The sequence below is a fragment of the Acartia tonsa genome, chromosome 2 (genome assembly GCF_053477335.1).
Source record: "Acartia tonsa isolate MP-2025a chromosome 2, ASM5347733v1, whole genome shotgun sequence".
NCBI lineage: Eukaryota > Metazoa > Arthropoda > Copepoda > Calanoida > Acartiidae > Acartia > Acartia tonsa.
Genome location: NC_137261.1, coordinates 19,680,782 through 19,702,722, shown reverse-complemented (window position 1 = coordinate 19,702,722; position 21,941 = coordinate 19,680,782). Strand labels below are relative to the sequence as shown.

The window sequence follows — 21,941 nt, the reverse complement described above, 5'->3', positions numbered from 1 at the left end:
AACATAGCCCCTATATAGCCTCTCCATCGCCCCTTAATAGCCCCTTACCCTAATCTATATAACATAGCCCCTACAAAGCCTCTCCATCGCCCCTTAATAGCCCCTTACCTTAATCTATATAACAAAGCTCCTACATAGCCTCTCCATCGCCCCATAATAGCCTCTTACCTTAATTATGTAACATAGCCCCTACATAGCCTCTCCATCGCCCCTAAATAGCCCCTTACCCTAATTTATATAACATAGCCCCTACATAGCCTCTCCATCGCCCCTTAATAGCCCCTTACCTTAATTTATATAACATAGCCCCTACATAGCCTCTCCATCGCCCCTTAATAGCCCCTTACCTTAATTTATATAGCATAGCCCCTACATAGCCTCTCCATCGCCCCTTAATAGCCTCTTACCTTAATTTATATAATCCTTACCTTAATATATATAACATAGCCCCTACATAGCCTCTCCATCGCCCCTAAATAGCCCCTTACCCTAATTTATATAACATAGCCCCTACATAGCCTCTCCATCGCCCCTTAATAGCCCCTTACCTTAATTTATATAACATAGCCTCTACATAGCCTCTCCATCGCCCCTTAATAGCCCCTTACCTTAATTTATATAACATAGCCCTACATAGCCTCTCCATCGCCCCTTAATAGCCCCTTACCTTAATTTATATAGCATAGCCCCTACATAGCCTCTCCATCGCCCCTTAATAGCCTCTTACCTTAATTTATATAATCCTTACCTTAATATATATAACATAGCCCCTACATAGCCTCTCCATCGCCCCTGAATAGCCCCTTACCCTAATTTATATAACATAGCCCCTACATAGCCTCTCCATCGCCCCTTAATAGCTCCTTACCTTAATTTATATAACATAGCCCCTACATAGCCTCTCCATCGCCCCTTAATAGCCCCTTACCTTAATTTATATAACATAGCCTCTACATAGCCTCTCCATCGCCCCTTAATAGCCCCTTACCTTAATTATGTAACATAGCCCCTACATAGCCTCTCAATCGCCCCTTAATAGCCTCTTACCTTAATTTATATAACATAGCCCCTATATAGCCTCTCCATCGCCCCTTAATAGCCCCTTACCCTAATCTATATAACATAGCCCCTACAAAGCCTCTCCATCGCCCCTTAATAGCCCCTTACCTTAATCTATATAACAAAGCTCCTACATAGCCTCTCCATCGCCCCATAATAGCCTCTTACCTTAATTATGTAACATAGCCCCTACATAGCCTCTCCATCGCCCCTAAATAGCCCCTTACCCTAATTTATATAACATAGCCCCTACATAGCCTCTCCATCGCCCCTTAATAGCTCCTTACCTTAATTTATATAACATAGCCCCTACATAGCCTCTCCATCGCCCCTTAATAGCCCCTTACCTTAATTTATATAACATAGCCCTACATAGCCTCTCTATCGCCCCTTAATAGCCCCTTACCTTAATTTATATAGCATAGCCCCTACATAGCCTCTCCATCGCCCCTTAATAGCCTCTTACCTTAATTTATATAATCCTTACCTTAATATATATAACATAGCCCCTACATAGCCTCTCCATCGCCCCTAAATAGCCCCTTACCCTAATTTATATAACATAGCCCCTACATAGCCTCTCCATCGCCCCTTAATAGCCCCTTACCTTAATTTATATAACATAGCCTCTACATAGCCTCTCCATCGCCCCTTAATAGTCCTTTACCTTAATTTATATAAAATAGCCCCTATATAGCCTCTCTATCGCCCCTTAATAGCCAATTTATATAACATAGCCGCTACATAGCCTCTCCATCGCCCCTTAATAGCTCCTTACCTTAATTTATATAACATAGCCTCTCCATCGCCCCTTAATAGCCCTCCATCGCCACTTAAAAGCCCCTTACCTTAATTTATATAACATAGCCTCTACATAGCCTCTCCATCGCCCCTTAATAGCCCCTTATATCCTCCTTCAAAACAGTTATACACCTTCCCAGGATCTATTGGAAGCTACCCTATAAAGGAGAACCATATTGGTTCTGCAGTTAGCGATCTTCTTTGATACATACAGACAATGATCCTGTTACTTTTTATAAGGATTAAAAATAAAATGGCCTAAAGCCATCTCATTACCCATAGGAAGCTTCACTGTAAAGGAGAACCATGTCGGTTTAGTGGTTAGCAAGGTACAGACAGACATACATACAGACAAAGATCCTGTTACTTTATTATAAGGATTAAAATAAAATAGTTATTAACCTCCCCAGGACCTATGAGAAGCTACCCTATTAAGGAGAACGATCTCAGGACCTATAGGAATCTTCACTGTAAAGGAGAACCATATTGGTTCATCGGTTAGCAAGATCCTTCGGTACAGACAGACATTCATACATACAGACAAAGATTCTGTTAATTTATTTTAAGAAATACAGATAAAATTGTTATAAACCTTTCCAGGCCTAAAACCATCTCAGGACCTAATTTCTGCCGTTGACAACTCGAGTTAAGTTACTATATTATTTTTACAATGTTTAACTTATCTGTTATTATTGGCTGACGAAAAGTTTGGGCAAAAAAAAAATTTATTCTTCAATGAAATATCTCTCCAGTATAATTTTGCCAAGTGCTAATTTATTAAGAATAAAGTTTGCCACAAATTTACCAAAAAATCTCATTGTCATTTCGCCAGGGAGGATTAGGATAGTTCCCAAAGTGTTATAAGTTGGCTTATCCAAGAGTGCTGTCTAGTCTCCAAAGTTTTATAATACCGTTTTCTTATTCGTTAGATTAACAACCTTGGGGACTTTTTATTGTTTTGTGATTGTTTAGTTCATTAAGTTGAGTGTCTAAATGTTTCAACCACTAATTCTAAACTAAAGAAGGGGTAATTTTGTGAATCATCAATGGGAATAATTAATATATAAACATACATATATATACAGTGTTTTTTTTTATGAGAGCATTTTTGAAAGCAATTTTACCCTACTTATAGTTATCAGAATTTAATGATTAATGGCTTATTCTCTTCGTTTTTTATAACCATTAACAGAAAAGCAAAAAAATATTTCAGTTTTTATTTAAAAAGTACAGTAAATTCAAAATTTCAAAACATGGGTGTCAACATCTAAAATAGTTATTTCTCGCATCGTATTATAAACGGCTTTCCGCGGATATAGAAAGTACAATTATGAGATTAAAACTAGTTTTTTTAGCCCCGAGGTGCAGAAGGCACCGGCTAAAAAAACTGGGTTTAATCTTATGATTGTACATATCTATATTCGTAGAAAGCTGGATATAATACGATGCTAGACATAGTTTTTTCGTATGGATGAGAACCGGTTCCTATCCACCGGATTCAAATGAATACGAGAAATGGTTTTAGCGCATTTTTCTTATGCTCAAATCTTCTACCCTTTCCAAGAATGGAGGGAGTACATTGGGGGGCCAGTATTCCCTCCCTGGTTGAGATATGGCCTTCAAATTTCAAAATGTTCTAGTACATGTCACAAGTAGTATCTATATAAATTTTTAGCTCAATATCTCAACTTTGAAGCGTTTTGCAGCCATTCTTGCAAAGGTAGATTATAAGAAAAATGCACTAAAACCATTTTTAGATGTTGACACCTAAGTTTTAAATTTTTTAATTTACTGTACTTTTTGAATAAAAACTGAAATATTTTTTGCTTTTCTATTAAAGGTTATAAAAAAGAAGAGAATAAGCCATTAATCATTAAATTCTAATAACTATAAGTAAGGTAAAATTGCTTTCAAAAAAGTTCTCATAAAAAAACACACTGTATATATGTATATATATCATTTTATCGACAATCGTCTTATCCCTGTAGATCTCTGATTATCAGAGCATTTTTGAAATATTTGCTGCTTATTTTTTGGCTGCCTTTGGCAAAATAATTTTTTTTCATAAAAAATGTATACAAAATTATCGTATTAATTTGGTAAATATATCATTGCACTTGAATTATTTTTAAGTCACTAACGGCTAATCCCATAGATGACCCTAGGAGTACTTTAATGAATAGATGTGGTGGAGAGGGGGGGGAGGGGGAAGGTTAAGAATTTAAGGGAAGTGATACCTTCCGGGGGCTGAAAGTGTTAGTCCCCTCCCCAAAATGAAAACTTTTCCTGCGAGTAAAATAAGCTTCAATGTAAAGGAGAAGCATATCGGTTCAGTTGATACTGATAAACATCCTGTTACTTTAATGTAAATATTAGTTTAAGGATAGTCTGTATAATCTCAGGGATAAAGGAAACATTAGGCAATTTTTACAATAGTCTCCAAAGTTTTATAATGAAGTTTTCTTATTCGTTGGCTCAAAACTTTGGGGACTTTTGTCATATTTTGGTTGTAGTGTTGCAATTTTGTGTATCGTTATTAGGGATGGATAAAAATTTATCGGCCATTGTCTTATTCCTTTAGATCCTTGGTATAATCAACTGAATAACAGTTCCAACAACAAAAATTAAGATATTGCTTCGCTTTTTATGGACAAATATCCTGTTATTTTATTATAAGGAAAAAAAATAAACTATCTTAAAATCATCTCAGTACTCAGCGGTTAGCAAGATCCTACGGTATAGACAGACAGACATACATCATATCGGTTTAGCAGCAAACGAGATCCTTTGCTACAGACAAAAAAAAACTTTGTATATCGACTAGCGGCTACGCCCCCAGCATCTATTGGCTCTGTATTCAAAGGGGAATGAATAAAAGCCTAAAGCCTTCCCAGGACTTAAAATAGAATAGCCTAAAACCATCCCTCGACTTAAAATAAAATAGCCTAAAGCCATTACAAGACAAATATTAAGCTTACCTGAAATAGAAAGCCCAATCTGTTTAGTAGTTATTGAGATCTTAAGTTTCAGAACAGAAAGCCTTACTAACGTGGACAAACACAGGATATTTCGGACAAATGTCGGAGTGGACATTATATAAGTAAAACGCAGAAGTGTCTATAATATCTTAAAAATTAGGTTTCAACAACATTTGTTTAGTTATTTCTACACAGGTTAGGTTAGGTTAAGATATAAATATACAAATAAGCCCCCTGCAGGGGTTAGGCATATAAAAAAACCTATTTGACAGTTGTAAACAATGTGAGAAAAAAATATGTTTTAGTTTAATGAAATGTTCTATCTGTTTCAAACCTTTGCCTTTCGATAGAACTTACCTACTTTGGAAAACTGTTAGACTGATTTTAAAATTTCAGTCTGTGAGAAAAGATATTCAAGATTTTTTTTTGTTTTGAAAGATTTTTATCTTATAAATAAAATAAAAGACACTCCTGCGTTTTACATAAGCAATGTCCACTCCGACGATTGTCCCATTCCTAGGTTTGTCCACTCCAACGTTTGTTTATGTTTTACTACTTTATATAATAGGATAATATGTATTCTTCTTTTATATTTCTCTTTTCTTATTCACTTGCAGCTGCGCTCTTTTTAATGTAAGGAGGCAGAAAAATAGCCTAAACCAATTAGGGGCTTAAATCTGAAAATGAAAAAGCAAAAAACCATCCCATGACCTATGTGAAGCTTCCCTTAAATGGAGAATTTAGTCAGTTTATGAAATTTTTAAGCTTCAGACCAAAAAAAATACTTTTTTTGTTAAAAGAGAGACTTTTCTACAATTAGGGCTAGTCCTTTCGTCATTGCTCTTCTCATTAAGTTAAGCATGTGGTTTTCTCTGCTATTGTTAAAGATAGACTGTTGAGATTTTTAGTGAATATTCCCATGACATATGTATATCCAGTCTATAAATTATTTTGTCTGTCTCTCAATTATGCTTCAAAAGACTTAGGTTTCGTGATAATCTTTGAGTAATAGCATATTCTCTTAAAGTCTGCTCTATAACTTACTTTGTCTGTTTGTCCATTATATGATCCTTATTCAATATTCTATTTAACTAAAAAATTTCATTCTCTTAGTTTATTTTTTTTCTTTATTTCATTATGTTATTATATTATTTATATTTATTTTATTAATTCATTATATTTTCATTATAATTTTCCTTTTTAAATGCGAAACTTTTCTATAGTAAGGATTGGTTTGTCCGTACGTCCAAACGGTTAGACGACATTTTCTTTAATTTAGACATGTTATAAATATCCTATCGATTTCAAACTTTGCAGAATGATTTCTATAACAGTTGGGTACAATACTATATTCATTACTAGAAAGTATGTACGTCCATTTTTTTGTATAATATCATTGTCCCATTCATCTGGGTTTTGGAGTAATGTTTCTTAGGACAACAAGGTTTAGTATTATAATCAAATACTAAAAATAAAATTATGCCCTTTTACTATATTCTATACTAGCAGATTCGCCCCTAGCCTCAGGGGCTTTGCCCCAAGAGGTGATAAAATTTTTTTTTGGCGAAATTCGTAATAGGACCAAGAAAATCTTCAGCAAAAAAAAAAATGGGGGGGGGATTTTTTTGTTTTTGGGGGGGTTGGGGGTATCCCACCCCCCAAGAAAATAGCCTAAAACCACCACAGGACCAGTAGGTATATTCCCTGAATAGTAGAATATAATCGGTCCAGTGGTTACCGAGATCTTAAGGGACTGACAGACGGACAGACAGACGGACAGACAGACGGACAGACAGACAGACGGATGGACAGACATCATTCTACTTTGTATTATAGATTTACGCTAATTTTAACAAAATTTATGTTTGACCTCCTGATTTTAGAGCTTTGCTTTTGTGAATGTTGTTATCCTTGTTATCTTGCTTTTTTTCCTTTTTCATAACCTATTATATAAAGTAGTAATCTTTTTTTTGTCTGTAGAAAAGCTAACCGCTGAACCTCTATGGTTCTCCTTTACAGTGAAGCTTCTTTTAAGTTCATAGAGGGTTTATAATTATTTCGAGGGAGGGTATCTCCACCCTCCCAGAAAATTCACCCCAAGAAAAATATTACCCCATCCCCTCAAAAAATCTTTTTAACTTTTTAAAAGCAAAGCTTTTCTATATTAAGGATCAGTCCGTACGTCCGTAACGGTTAGCTATTTTCGTTAATTTAGGCATGTGATTCCTGTAGTAGAAAGGTACGATTTAGAAAGTCTATAATCATTATCAGAATATCCATACGTCCATTTTAAGCATACTAATTATTAACTTACAACAAATTTTTATGTATCAAAATTATCCGATTAATCTGATTTCTGGGATACTGATTCCTAGGACAACAAAATAGAATGCGAATCATATCTATAATCAAGTCCAAAAAATGTGAGTACGTCCTTAAGCATTTTCCTGCATGTTAGCAATTTCTCAATAAATTTACTTACAATTTTGTTTCGAATTTTAAATTTATGTTCTGACTATTCAGTTCTGACACTCTACATTATTAATGTTCATTAAAGGACGCCTGCAAGAAATAACACGCTTTAACTGCTAAAAGACTGCCACAAGAAGACCCAATACCCCAAATTATAAGCCTTCAGCTTCAATAACAAAAAAGTTCTAGGCATTTCAAAATAGCATTTTATGTACAATGGAATTTTTGAAAGATTTCCAATGCTCATAAAAGAAAAAACAATATTAAATTACGTTGCCTAGACATAAAATTATAACCTTATCTTTGTCAGAAACTTAGATTGCCTGTAACTGATTACATTTTTACAATAAAAACACCACATTTCATAGTCAAAATCTATGAAAAAAAATCGATTTAAATTGCATTTTTAAACGAAAATCATAGCGGAAACAAAGGGGTAAACTAATACAAGCTTAGCTGTGATTGGTTGTTAAGCTGATTCAGCCTTCTGATTGGCTACAGTACATTCGGTACAACGCAAGTAAAACTTATTTTTTTTTAATGATTTTGACTATAAAAATGGGTATTTTTATTGTAAAAATATAATTAGTTACTGGAAACCTAAATTTATGACAAAAATAAGCTTATAATTTTGTTTCTAGGCCACGTAGTTTAATTTTAAAGTTTTCAACATGAGCATTGCAATTCTTTCAAAATTTCCATTGTACATAAAATGTCATTTTAAAATGTCTAGAACTTTTTTGTTATAGAAGCTGAAGGCTTCAAATTTGGGGTATTTGGTCTACTTGTGGCAGTCTTTCAGCAGTTAAAGCGTGGTATTTCTTGCAGGCTTCCTTTAAACTTTTTTCTACCGTTTCAGAGCTTTGCTTTTATAAATGTTGTCATCCTTGTCATCCTTTTAAAACTTAAATTTAAAACTGTAGAGGGTCACATTCCTTCCTTACCTTAATGCCCTACCTTCTATAATGAAGGGGCAATACAATTACAGAGGCTGTACAGGAGCCATAAAGGGCCTATGTTATATAAATTAAGGTAAGGGGCGATGAAGAGGCTATGAAGGGGCTATGTTATATAAATTAAGGTAAGAGGCTATTAAGGGGCGATGGAGAGGCTATGTAGGGGCTATGTTATATAATTAAGGTAAGGGGCTATTAAGGGGCGATGGAGATGCTTTGTAGGGCCTATGTTATATAAATTAAGGTAAGAGGCTATTAAGGGGCGATGGAGAGGCTATGTAGGGGCTATGTTATATAAATTAGGGTAAGGGGCTATTTAGGGGCGATGGAGAGGCTATGTAGGGGCTATGTTATATATATTAAGGTAAGGATTATATAAATTAAGGTAAGAGGCTATTAAGGGGCGATGGAGAGGCTATGTAGGGGCTATGCTATATAAATTAAGGTAAGGGGCTATTAAGGGGCGATTGAGAGGCTATGTAGGGGCTATGTTACATAATTAAGGTAAGGGGCTATTAAGGGGCGATGGAGAGGCTATGTAGAGGCTATGTTATATAAATTAAGGTAAGGGGCTATTAAGGGGCGATGGAGAGGCTATGTAGGGGCTATGTTATATAAATTAAGGTAAGGAGCTATTAAGGGGCGATGGAGAGGCTATGTAGGGGCTATGTTATATAAATTAGGGTAAGGGGCTATTCAGGGGCGATGGAGAGGCTATGTAGGGGCTATGTTATATATATTAAGGTAAGGATTATATAAATTAAGGTAAGAGGCTATTAAGGGGCGATGGAGAGGCTATGTAGGGGCTATGCTATATAAATTAAGGTAAGGGGCTATTAAGGGGCGATGGAGAGGCTATGTAGGGCTATGTTATATAAATTAAGGTAAGGGGCTATTAAGGGGCGATGGAGAGGCTATGTAGAGGCTATGTTATATAAATTAAGGTAAGGGGCTATTAAGGGGCGATGGAGAGGCTATGTAGGGGCTATGTTATATAAATTAGGGTAAGGGGCTATTTAGGGGCGATGGAGAGGCTATGTAGGGGCTATGTTATATATATTAAGGTAAGGATTATATAAATTAAGGTAAGAGGCTATTAAGGGGCGATGGAGAGGCTATGTAGGGGCTATGCTATATAAATTAAGGTAAGGGGCTATTAAGGGGCGATGGAGAGGCTATGTAGGGCTATGTTATATAAATTAAGGTAAGGGGCTATTAAGGGGCGATGGAGAGGCTATGTAGGGGCTATGTTATATAAATTAGGGTAAGGGGCTATTTAGGGGCGATGGAGAGGCTATGTAGGGGCTATGTTACATAATTAAGGTAAGAGGCTATTATGGGGCGATGGAGAGGCTATGTAGGAGCTTTGTTATATAGATTAAGGTAAGGGGCTATTAAGGGGCGATGGAGAGGCTTTGTAGGGGCTATGTTATATAAATTAAGGTAAGGGGCTATTAAGGGGCGATGGAGAGGCTATGTAGGGCTATGTTATATAAATTAAGGTAAGGAGCTATTAAGGGGCGATGGAGAGGCTATGTAGGGGCTATGTTATATAAATTAGGGTAAGGGGCTATTTAGGGGCGATGGAGAGGCTATGTAGGGGCTATGTTACATAATTAAGGTAAGAGGCTATTATGGGGCGATGGAGAGGCTATGTAGGAGCTTTGTTATATAGATTAAGGTAAGGGGCTATTAAGGGGCGATGGAGAGGCTTTGTAGGGGCTATGTTATATAGATTAGGGTAAGGGGCTATTAAGGGGCGATGGAGAGGCTTTATAGGGGCTATGTTATATAAATTAAGGTAAGAGGCTATTAAGGGGCGATTGAGAGGCTATGTAGGGGCTATGTTACATAATTAAGGTAAGGGGCTATTAAGGGGCGATGGAGAGGCTATATAGGAGCTTTGTTATATAAATTTAGGTAAGGGGCTATTAAGGGGCGATGGAGAGGCTATGTAGGGGCAATGTTATATAATTAAATTAAGTGGCTATTAAGGGGCGATAGAGAGGCCATATAGGAGCTTTGTTATATAAATTAAGGTAAGGGGCTATTAAGGGGCGATGGAGGAGCGATGTAGGGGCCATCAAGTTGCAATGTAATATAAATTTGGAGAAGGAGCGATGAAGGGGCGATGTAGGAGCGATGAAGGAGCGATGGAGGAGCGATGGAGGAGCTATGTAGGAGCGATGTAGGGGCCATCAAGTTGCAATGTAATATAAATTTGGAGAAGGAGCGATGAAGGGGCGATGTAGGAGCAATGAAGGAGCGATGTAGGAGCGATGTAGGGGCCATCACAGTACAATTTAATATAAATTTGAAGAAGGAGCGATGAAGGGGCGATGTAGGAGCGATGGAGGGGCGATGTAGGGGCTATGTTATATAAATTAAGGTAAGGGGCGATGGAGAGGCTATGTAGGGGCTATGTTATATAAATTAGGGTAAGGGGCTATTCAGGGGCGATGGAGAGGCTATGTAGGGGCTATGTTATATATATTAAGGTAAGGATTATATAAATTAAGGTAAGAGGCTATTAAGGGGCGATGGAGAGGCTATGTAGGGGCTATGCTATATAAAGTAAGGTAGGGGGCTATTAAGGGGCGATGGAGAGGCTATGTAGGGCTATGTTATATAAATTAAGGTAAGGGGCTATTAAGGGGCGATGGAGAGGCTATGTAGGGGCTATGTTATATAAATTAAGGTAAGGAGCTATTAAGGGGCGATGGAGAGGCTATGTAGGGGCTATGTTATATAAATTAGGGTAAGGGGCTATTTAGGGGCGATGGAGAGGCTATGTAGGGGCTATGTTACATAATTAAGGTAAGAGGCTATTATGGGGCGATGGAGAGGCTATGTAGGAGCTTTGTTATATAGATTAAGGTAAGGGGCTATTAAGGGGCGATGGAGAGGCTTTGTAGGGGCTATGTTATATAGATTAGGGTAAGGGGCTATTAAGGGGCGATGGAGAGGCTATATAGGGGCTATGTTATATAAATTAAGGTAAGAGGCTATTAAGGGGCGATTGAGAGGCTATGTAGGGGCTATGTTACATAATTAAGGTAAGGGGCTATTAAGGGGCGATGGAGAGGCTATATAGGAGCTTTGTTATATAAATTTAGGTAAGGGGCTATTAAGGGGCGATGGAGAGGCTATGTAGGGGCAATGTTATATAATTAAATTAAGTGGCTATTAAGGGGCGATAGAGAGGCCATATAGGAGCTTTGTTATATAAATTAAGGTAAGGGGCTATTAAGGGGCGATGGAGGAGCGATGTAGGGGCCATCAAGTTGCAATGTAATATAAATTTGGAGAAGGAGCGATGAAGGGGCGATGTAGGAGCGATGAAGGAGCGATGGAGGAGCGATGGAGGAGCTATGTAGGAGCGATGTAGGGGCCATCAAGTTGCAATGTAATATAAATTTGGAGAAGGAGCGATGAAGGGGCGATGTAGGAGCAATGAAGGAGCGATGTAGGAGCGATGTAGGGGCCATCACAGTACAATTTAATATAAATTTGAAGAAGGAGCGATGAAGGGGCGATGTAGGAGCGATGGAGGGGCGATGTAGGGGCTATGTTATATAAATTAAGGTAAGGGGCGATGGAGAGGCTATGTAGGGGCTATGTTATATAAATTAAGGTAAGGGGCGATGGAGAGGCTATGTAGGGGCTATGTTATATAAATTAAGGTAATGGGCTTTTAAGGGGCGATGGAGAGGCTATGTAGGAGCTATGTTATATAAATTAAGGTAAGGGACTATTAAGGGGCAATGGAGAGGCTATGTAGGAGCTTTGTTATATAAATAAAGGTAAGGGGCTATTAGGGGCGATGGAGAGGCTATGTAGGGGCTTTGTTATATAAATTAAGATAAGGGGCTATTAAGGGGCGATGGAGAGGCTATGTAGGGGCTATGTTATAAAAATTAAGGTAAGGAGCTATTAAGGGGCGATGGAGAGGCTATGTAGGGGCTTTTTTATATAAATTAAGGTAAGGGGCTATTAAGGGGCGATGGGGCGATGGAGGAGCGATGGAGGAGAGATGTAGGGGCCATCAAAGTACAATGTAATATAAATTTGTGGAAGGAGCGATGAAGGGGCGATGTAGGAGCGATGGAGGAGCGATGGAGGAGCGATGTAGCAGCGATGTAGGGGCCATCAAGTTGCAATGTTATATAAATTTGGAGAAGGAGCGATGAAGGGGCGATGGAGGAGCGATGTAGGAGCGATGTAGGGGCCATCAAGTTGCAATGTAATATAAATTTGGAGAAGGGGCGATGTAGGAGCGATGAAGGAGCGATGTAGGAGCGATGTAGGGGCCATCACAGTACAATGTAATATAAATTTGAAGAAGGAGCGATGAAGGGGCGATGTAGGAGCGATGGAGGGGCGATGTAGGGGCCATCAAAGTACAATGTAATATAAATTTGAAGAAGGAGCGATGAAGGGGTGATGTAGGAGCGATGGAGGGGCGATGTAGGGGCCATCAAAGTACAATGTAATATAAATTTGGAGAAGGAGCGATGGAGGAGCGATGAAGGGGCGATGTAGGAGCGATGTAGGGGCCATCAAGGGACTAAGATATATATAATAGTGAAGGGGCCATGAAGAGGCGATATTTAATTAAATAGCCCCTTGGGATAAGAGGACATATCATCTCCTCTTTAGAAGGGGCGATAAAGGAGCGATAAAGGATCATTTAATCGCCTCTTAGGGCAAGGGGCTATTAAATCGCTCCTTTCAAGGAGTCATAACATCGCCTCTTGTTATAAGGGGCTATTAAATCGCTCCTTTCAAGGAGCCATTACATCGCCCCATGTCATAAGAGGCGATCAATTAAAATCATCGCCCCATATGGAGCGATGTCATGGAAAGGACTATACCCATAAATTATAATTCTCTATAGCTCATAATATTTGTTGTGGGCATATTTCAATTTAGAAACTGTCAAGAAATCCTAAATTATTTGTCTTTCACTTATCCACTTGACAATTCATTCATATAATAGGAAAGGGATCATTATTCATTAAAATCAAAGTAAGATGTCTGTCTGTGTGTTTGTACCGAAAGATGTTAATCCAGATGACGATGTGGCTCTTCTTTTCAACGAAGCTTCTTAACATCCCATGATAAGACGCCCCTAGAAAAAAATTTACCTCCAGCCATTAGTATAAAAATGAGGAATTGTTAAATGAATTAAATACATAGAATAACGCTTTATAATAACTTTCCTTAATCCAGGATCGGCTAAAATTTCATAACCTATCGTAAAAGCAATTTCATTTTGATATTTAATATTTACTTAAGATTAATATTTAAGTAAATATAAACAAGGATAAATTACTGATAGAAGTTGCGCATAAATTATAAGACATATATTTTATTGGCTGTCATTGGCATGTATAATAAGAGATATAAGTTTTCCAGAATTTTAATGTAGGGAGGAGATTTGAAATCTGCATCAAATTTTAAGGATTTTTTATAAAATTCGTTTTTTGTATAATTCTTTATCTAAAAGCGGAAATACATTTTAAGTTAATTAATTTTGACCAATAGGATAGGTGGATTTTAAACTACCTGCGCTCTAATTGGTTGAATGATGTACGACATCCAATCAGATGGCAGATTTTTTAAATCCACTAATCACGGATGCCAAAATTAATTAACTTAATTTGTATTTCCGCTTTTAGATAAAGAATTATACAAAAAACTAATTTTATAAAAAATCCTTAAAATTTGATGCAGATTTCAAATCTCCTCCCTACATTAAAATTCCGGAAAACTTATATCTCTTAATGTATAATGTACATGTACATGTAAGTTAAAAAAATATTTAATTAAGGTTGATTCATAGTAAAAATTTGAATTAATCGAAAATCTAGAAATAAACATTATTTATTTCACTACAATGATATTTGGATTTCGACAGTCGGACACAAATCTTATCGAAAGAGTAGCTGTGATATTAAAAATATCAATTTACTTAATAATATCAAATTTTCAAATATTGAAAATATTTTTTCCATGGTTTTTTTTGGGTAAGATAAAATGATATTTTTTAAATTTAAAGACAAAATAAGGGGGGGGGGTTTGACACATTTGCGTAAACCTGGTAAGTAGGCTTTATCTTTGGACTAAGAGGATAGGTTATTAAAGATAAAATCATAACCTATCCTATCAGTCCAAAGATAAAGCATATACACCAGGTTACGCAAAGATAAAACTATGTGAACACCTCATCAAGCTTAGTTTCAATGAATGAATTGTTCCTTGTTTACATTTTTAAGTAAAACAATAGAGGAATAAAGGTTAAGAAAGCGATTTTCTAGCAGACGAAAAAGGTCCCAATACACTGGATCCAGGTAGTTGTCTGGATTATATATCTATACTTTTACATTTATTGTTTCCATGCTTGAATTATAAAATTATGAAAAAATTGCATATTGCACTCAGAGATAATGATAATCCTTACAAAAATTAATTTTAATTGTATGAATTTTGTTTTGTAAGCTAATTCTAATTAGGTACCTAGTCATTCCTCTTACTATTGAAATTAATAATGGTGTTTTTTTAGTTCGAGTAATATTCAGTTTATGGGCAGTTTATCAAACTAGTCCCTAATGTTTTATAATAGCGTTTTCTTATTAATTTGCTTAACAACTTTGGAGACATCTATTGAATTTTGATTGGTTGGATCATTAAGTTGAGTGTCCCGTCTAAGCCTTTCCATCACTAATAGTAATCTACAGAAATGGTAATTTTGTCATCATCATTGGAGATGTAAATCAATTTATCGGTAATTGTCTTATCCTTTTATATCCCTGCAATTAATGTATATTTATCCTTTTTTAGTTTTATATATCCATGCTCCAAACTGCAGTTTCGTATTAAATGTGTACACGAATATTGTATAAAGAATGCACGTTTTCAATTTAGCAAGTGAATAAAAATATTACATGTCACATTATTCAAAACTTAAGTGTTAATGGATTTATCCTATTAGGGATGGGAATAAATATTCAGATTTTATTAGCAGTCAAGAGCAATATATTTTCGCAGTTAGGTTCGAATCTCTGCCCGACACCGCGTCATAAGTAAGGACTTTAAAAATGTTTCTTATCGCTGCTATGTCAGGTCCTCGACTTAAATAGTTAGATCAGCGAGGAATGCATTGGCCCAAAACAAGCGCAACTAATTACCACGCACAGTTAGAACTGTTCAAACAAAGGTCGTGCAATTTAAAGAGTTGTTTGTCTGATGGACGGAAGAGGAGAGAAATTATGTATTACATACTACCTGTCCCCCACCCCCTACAATTCCCTGATTTTGATTTAAGGGTAATTTTAAAATTTTGCCGCGCACAGGCCCACCCCTTGGACACACTTTGCTAATTCTTTTTAAGCCTAATTGTGACTGTCCACAATGTTAATAGGCTCATGAATGTTAAATATATTTTGTTTAGCATTTAGATATGATGGTTATATGATGGTTATTACTAACAGAGGTCAGTAAAGGGTTAATCTCTTTACAAACAAGAAAAATTATTTACATAAAATCCGCTAATAAATTGTATGCGTAGTATTCAAAAAGTCAAAATTTTTAGTTGACAAAAAAATGAATTACTAAGGTTTTTCAGATTTAGAATAATGTTGAATATTAATGCATTGTTATTCGTTTGTCTTTCTGTCTGATCTGTTGATCTTCTTTTTATGGATGTTGTCCACCTTGTTTTATAGTCTTGTTGTAGATTTGTGTAAAAATAAAGTACACAATTTTTTATGTTAGTTAAATGTTAACATAGTAATAGTTAATAAATCCGGAATTTTTGGGTGTTTTTTCTAAATCCTAAAATCAATAGAAAGTTAGATTAATGGAAATTATATATTTATGGATAACTAAATACAATTGCTTTGCTTTATAAAATAATACATCTGATAAAAATAAATTAAGAATGACTTTTCATTACATTTGCATATATGAAAAAATTTAGTTAAAATTCTCCTGTGAAAAATTGAGTTTCAAACACGAGAAAGAATGTTCCTTAAAATAAAAAAAGTTTATTCAATAAAAAGCTGGAACTTCTTCCAGGATATTATATTTACAACATTTAATTAAATACTAACATCCTATTATGTAAAGTAGTAAACTTTAAACTTACAATCATAGAAACTAGATTTAGATTAGTTTCTTTTCTGATTAACGTTGCCTTCTTATACCAATTGTGTCTCCATGTTTTAAACATCCAATATATGTGTAGGTGTTAAAGTTATGTTATTTATGGGAACTCTTGTTAACTCAAATTAGAAAAAAAACATAAAAACCAATCGCCCAAAAATGGTAATTAGGAAAAGATTTCAGATAAGAAATACATAAACTTTATACTTTTTTTTTAGATGAGCTATAATAAAAGTTGATATATTTTATAAAAGAAATTAAATGCATAATTACATAAGTACTTTAACATGTCTAAAAGATGCACATATTTCAAAATTTACTTAAAAGATTAGCCATTTTTTTAAACTCCAAAATTTCATTTTTATATTTCCAAAGGTCGTCTAACTTTTAGCTGCGAATCTGCATTCTGTAAAGCTATGAGGAAAATGTGAATTTCTCTGCTGCTATGCAAGATTCAATACTGTATTTTTTATGGAGATTCCCTACACCAATGAGCATCCAAAATATAAATTGCTGAAAGTCTTGCCAAAAATATTAATGTAAATAAAATAATAAAATGTTAACGTGTGAAAGGTTTCGTGATTTTCCATACCATTTTTTTAATAATCTCCACTGAACATCTGTTCTTTTAATCACTTTGTACATATTTTTATCCAGGAATTATTTTGTTCTTTTAAACTTGTGTATGTTTTTATCCTTGTTTTCTGTTTCAGACTAGTAACAAGGAGGAGTCTAAGAAGACTGTGCGCAACATAATCAAGATTTCTGTTAAAATTGGCATGCTACAGAGGGGAGATAAATTTAATGATGATGAGAAGTATGGTCTTATCATGATACAGAAGAAACTAAGAACGGTGGCCATGACCTTAATAAGTTTCTACCAGGTAAAAATTTATTTTTGAAAAGTGAAGTTTATCTCAAAATTGAATTATTAATTCGAGCTTCTCTCTCTCTCTTTCTATGATTTTTTTTTATTGACCTGTGAGTCTGTTCGATTCTTATGCCTTACCAGAATTATAGATAGAGAGTCCTAATAAGTAAATACTGAGAAGGATTGAAGATTATTTAGAGTAAATTACAAGCAAAATTATTAAAGTGAATGCCGCAGCAATAACAATTTTTATTGTAAGAGACAGCTGATAATCTACTATCATATAATATTAAGTAGTTAGATTATTTTGTCTGATGCTAAAAATCTCACAAAATACTGGTCGAAATGGCTTTTGCTTTTCAGGGAAGCTTTATAAATTTCTTGGTGTGGTTTTAGGCTGTTTTTCCTGACCTACCCTACCCTCCTTTTGAAGTAACTAGTGAATATATATGACATTTTAAGTCTTTATATGTTGTATTAGAGTAATAGCAAATGTTATGGCTTTAATATTACTTCCTAAGATATTCTCGCTAGGTAATCTAAATTTAGGTGTAAGCACTTCGGGTTTTTGATTTTTATATATCTCTTATCGATTCGTGGGATTATAATTTAACTCATCTTAGCAGAGTAATCATTTGGCACATATGTCCTTCTTTGATGTAAACAATATCTTCATAATTATAAAAAAAAGAGGTAGGTTGTGCTAAAATTCCGTAAAAGTGTGAGTTTTAAGGCTTAAAACAGTAGTACAACGATAATATTCACTAAATATATGTATTCCTTATTAAAAAAAGAACTAAAGACACAAAAAATGTTTTTTAAAGTTGCCATAAATTTTCTCGTTTTACTACTGTTTTAAACCTTAAAACTCACACCTTTACGGAATTTTAGCACAACCTACATCCACCTTTATCTATAGGTCTACTTACAGACAGAGTAAATTATAAATCTTATTAGCATTTTAATTAACTTTCAAGATATTTAAAATTACCGGTATCGCTCATAGGATCGTGAATCTAACAATTGATAATTAATGGTGGTGTTCTTTTAATTCAGCAAAAATTATTACATTATTAAATAGCTGTGAGGTTAGGGAAATAACAAAATACGAAAATAGCAAAATCTAATTGGCTTTGAGGTTTACCGCAAAATAAAGGGATAGACGGATGGACGGGCAGACATTGTTGACCATATTTATTTAAAATGTGTCTTTTTGCTAAAAAAAATATAGTACTTATTGTGATGGAACACATTTAAGTTGATACATATACATATATTGTCTAATTATGATCAATTGTTGCAATAACATTATGTACGTTTTATCTTTTCTATTAAAAGATAAAACTATAAATACAATTTTGATGAAGAAATAACAGTAAACCATAATACCATGGAGGGAAGCGACAAATAGATTTAGTTTGCATCCCTTTTTCTGTAATATTTATTACCTAGAAGAATTTCACTTAATAGGTCTAGGAAGAATCTTTCTCGTATTCATTCGAAACCGGTGGATTAGAACCAGTTCTCATCAATACGAAAAAACTATCTAGCATCGTATTATATCCAGTTTTCTACGAATATAAAACTGGTTTTAATCTTATAATTGTACACTTAATATCCGCGGAAAGCTGTTTATAATACGATGCGAGAAATAACTATTCTTTATCCCATCCCTGAATGTCTGCAAATATTTGTATGTAAAATATCTCGTATACAATGACATACGTACCCTAATTATAGAATATAGAATACCTAGCTACGCTACTAAAAAATACAACAAATTAGGTGCAACAGTTGATCATCACTATAATAATTAATAGTATACTGATACATATTGGTACATATAAAACTAATTACTTAGTTAGATGCTAAAGATAATTTCCTCTCTACCTTACTGTGCATTATACATCTTTTAAACCCCATTATGTACCTCTACAATTAAACATGGTTTAAACTAGCAGGTACCAATTTTTTCAGCCAATAATTTTGATGTAGAAGGTGTAATTTAGTCAATGTGGATGTAGATCAATTGATTGTCCATTGTCTTATACCCCAAGATCCATGCACGAATGTGTAATTAAATTTCATTAAAAGTACTTAATGTTTAATTTTTCCTGAAATGAATCATTGAGACAATTTTTCTTAATCCTGTAATTGTTTACCCTTTGTCTATAAGCCTAAATTAGAATGATTTCAAAAAGTTTATTTCCTATTGTATTGATTAACCCCACCCCCAAAAATAAATGTTACAAGCTAATGAATATATACTTTTCGTCATTTTTTTCAGATAACTTACCCCTATTCTTATTTTATATTAAAAGTTACAAAGGCCAACCTCTTTAATCTGATAGTAGCTCTAATAATAGAGTTAATCAAGAGTTGTTTTAAACCACTTAACACAATCGATATCACTGTGTCTATTAGTCTAACATTAGTTTACGACAGAACATGTATGTCCAAAAGAAGTATAGCTATGATAAGAAAAAAATATTTTAAAGAGAAAAAGAAGAGTTTAGTATTATTTTTAAAGTTACTTCAAAATATTTTTTAAACGCCTTGTTTCAGCAATATATATCACTTTATAGACTTATTAGAATAAAATCTGCTATTGTGAAATGTAATTATAAAGACTGTTTTTGATCAATTGTTAGCTCATTACTAGAGAATTTCCTCTTCGATTCAATATGCCCGCCTTTCGTTTGATGATTTTATTCTAAATTTATCATTTTTAAATTAGAAAAACTAATCAAATTATCTTAGTTTTTTACTCCTTAGATGTGCTACTAATGGAAATTACCATTCTTGTATACATTTTAGAAGGGGTAAAGGCATAGTTCAATATATAAAAAAAACTAAGTTTTCTAAATAAGAAAAAATAATGTTAGTCTGTGAAGACGGTTTATAATGATTCAAGCTTCAAAAGTCTTTAAAACTCTATGTAGCATAATTAATATCATAATGATCTATCCCTTTACCCCTGCCATTGAGTAGTGAGTGGGAAGGTAGCGCAAAAACATTGATCTTTAGTAAAGGAAACCAGGTAGAGAGGGGACATTGGGCTGTTAATTACCCTAGTCCCCATTGTTTTATTATAACGTTTTCTTATTCGTTTGCTTAATAACTTTGGGGACTTAATTGAATTTTGTGTCCAAATGTTTCAACCATTAATTGTAATTTACAGAAGTGGTAATTTTGTGTATACATCCCGTACATCAATTTATCTGTCATATTGTCTTATCCCGTTAGATCCCTGAAAGGAAACGGATATGAATTTGTTTGATTGCATTATTTCAACAAAACGCACCGAGCAACCGACGCAAAATGTCATTCTAGTGCAACTTTTGAGGACATTAAAACAAAAACTTTTGAAGCCTCACATAGGTTACAGGATGGTTTTCGGCTATTTAGCAGCCCTATCACCCCTCATTGATAAAGTTGTACAACCCCTAAAATAGTTAAGGGGGGTGTCTAGCACGATTTTGGTTTAAGGGGAGTGTCAAAAATCGTTGTGTTGAAATTGATAGGTGCGCCTTCGCATCGTTCCCTGGAAAAACCTGGTAAAGCACGCCACTGGACGTGCATATAGATATTATTCAGAATAAGAATTCCTCTCCTTCTTGCGACACGCGATTCGTGTTTCTAATTACTTTGATAATTAACCCAAGTTTATTAAACAAGGAGCTCACATTTTCATAAGATATTTAGTGTTATGATCAAGGTGGTCATACACACAATTTACTTTTATGTTAAAATTCAAGTATTGTACATAGGTAAACTTCAACATTGCCTGTATATCTTCCGTTTTTTGTTTGAAGCCTAAGATCTCGGAAATTGCTGATCCAAAGTGGTTGTACTTTTCAGGGAAGCTTTATAATGTCTAGGGGTTTAAGATATTTTTCTTACCTACCCTCATATAATTGATATTAATAGTAATAGATTCCCCGAACAACATTAAAGTTTGGCGAAAAAAAATGCTTTGCAGATTTTGCAATTAAACGAAAGCTTTGATAGCCCCTTCTAACATTTTTTAATTGTTGCTAAATCGATCAAACTGCAAGCAGGCTCAGTTTTGGTAAGATTTTAGGACAGATTTATACAGGTCATAAAGGCATTGTCAAGTTTTGTATCTGATAATATGAGTAGAGCCTTTGGTAAATTAAAAAAAAATCTGATTTTTTTTCTGTTAGGATGTTGTGATTGCAAAGGATGTTTTACGCAATAACCGAAAACATCGTTCAAAAATATTTGCATTTGCAAGGGATAAGGAATAGTCAAATTGAATATAAAAATTTATGCGTAGATCTACACTACATTTTATCTAACCCGGAAGGAAGATATATTGGACTATAAATAATGTGAATGCCGAAAATTTTATTCGTTAGCTAAAAATTTAAGATGGGAATAATTTCTTTTCGCTTTTTTAATCCCTATAGAAATACACCCCCCTGTTAAAACCCTGTTCACGCAAGAAATTGAAAAAAAATAATTTTACACTTGTGAATTTTACATTTATCATTAATTTAAAGCACTTAATAAAAACTAAAAATAATTCATTGTTTAGATTTTAAATTGTAAATCTGACGCATTAATGGCATGAGCTGGACATAATATATTCAATATTCCAACATAGCAATAAAA

General features: G+C 34.5%; 3 protein-coding genes across 5 annotated transcripts in view; 2 read left to right on the top strand and 1 right to left on the bottom strand.

The window, feature by feature from the left end:
- Positions 1 to 21,941, bottom strand: part of LOC145306512 (uncharacterized) — a 370,409-nt gene that overhangs the window by 281,369 nt on the left and 67,099 nt on the right. The window lies entirely within an intron of this gene.
- Positions 1 to 21,941, top strand: part of LOC145306518 (uncharacterized) — a 288,222-nt gene that overhangs the window by 242,773 nt on the left and 23,508 nt on the right. The gene's annotated exons all lie outside the window — the stretch shown is intronic.
- Positions 1 to 21,941, top strand: part of sigmar (Tumor necrosis factor alpha-induced protein 8-like protein sigmar) — a 113,927-nt gene that overhangs the window by 89,301 nt on the left and 2,685 nt on the right. For all 3 annotated transcript variants that reach the window (XM_080148702.1, XM_080148696.1, XM_080148711.1), the window contains one exon: positions 17,146 to 17,316. In XM_080148702.1, the coding sequence (XP_080004828.1) occupies positions 17,146 to 17,316 (171 nt within the window). The remainder of the gene's footprint in view (positions 1 to 17,145; positions 17,317 to 21,941) is intronic.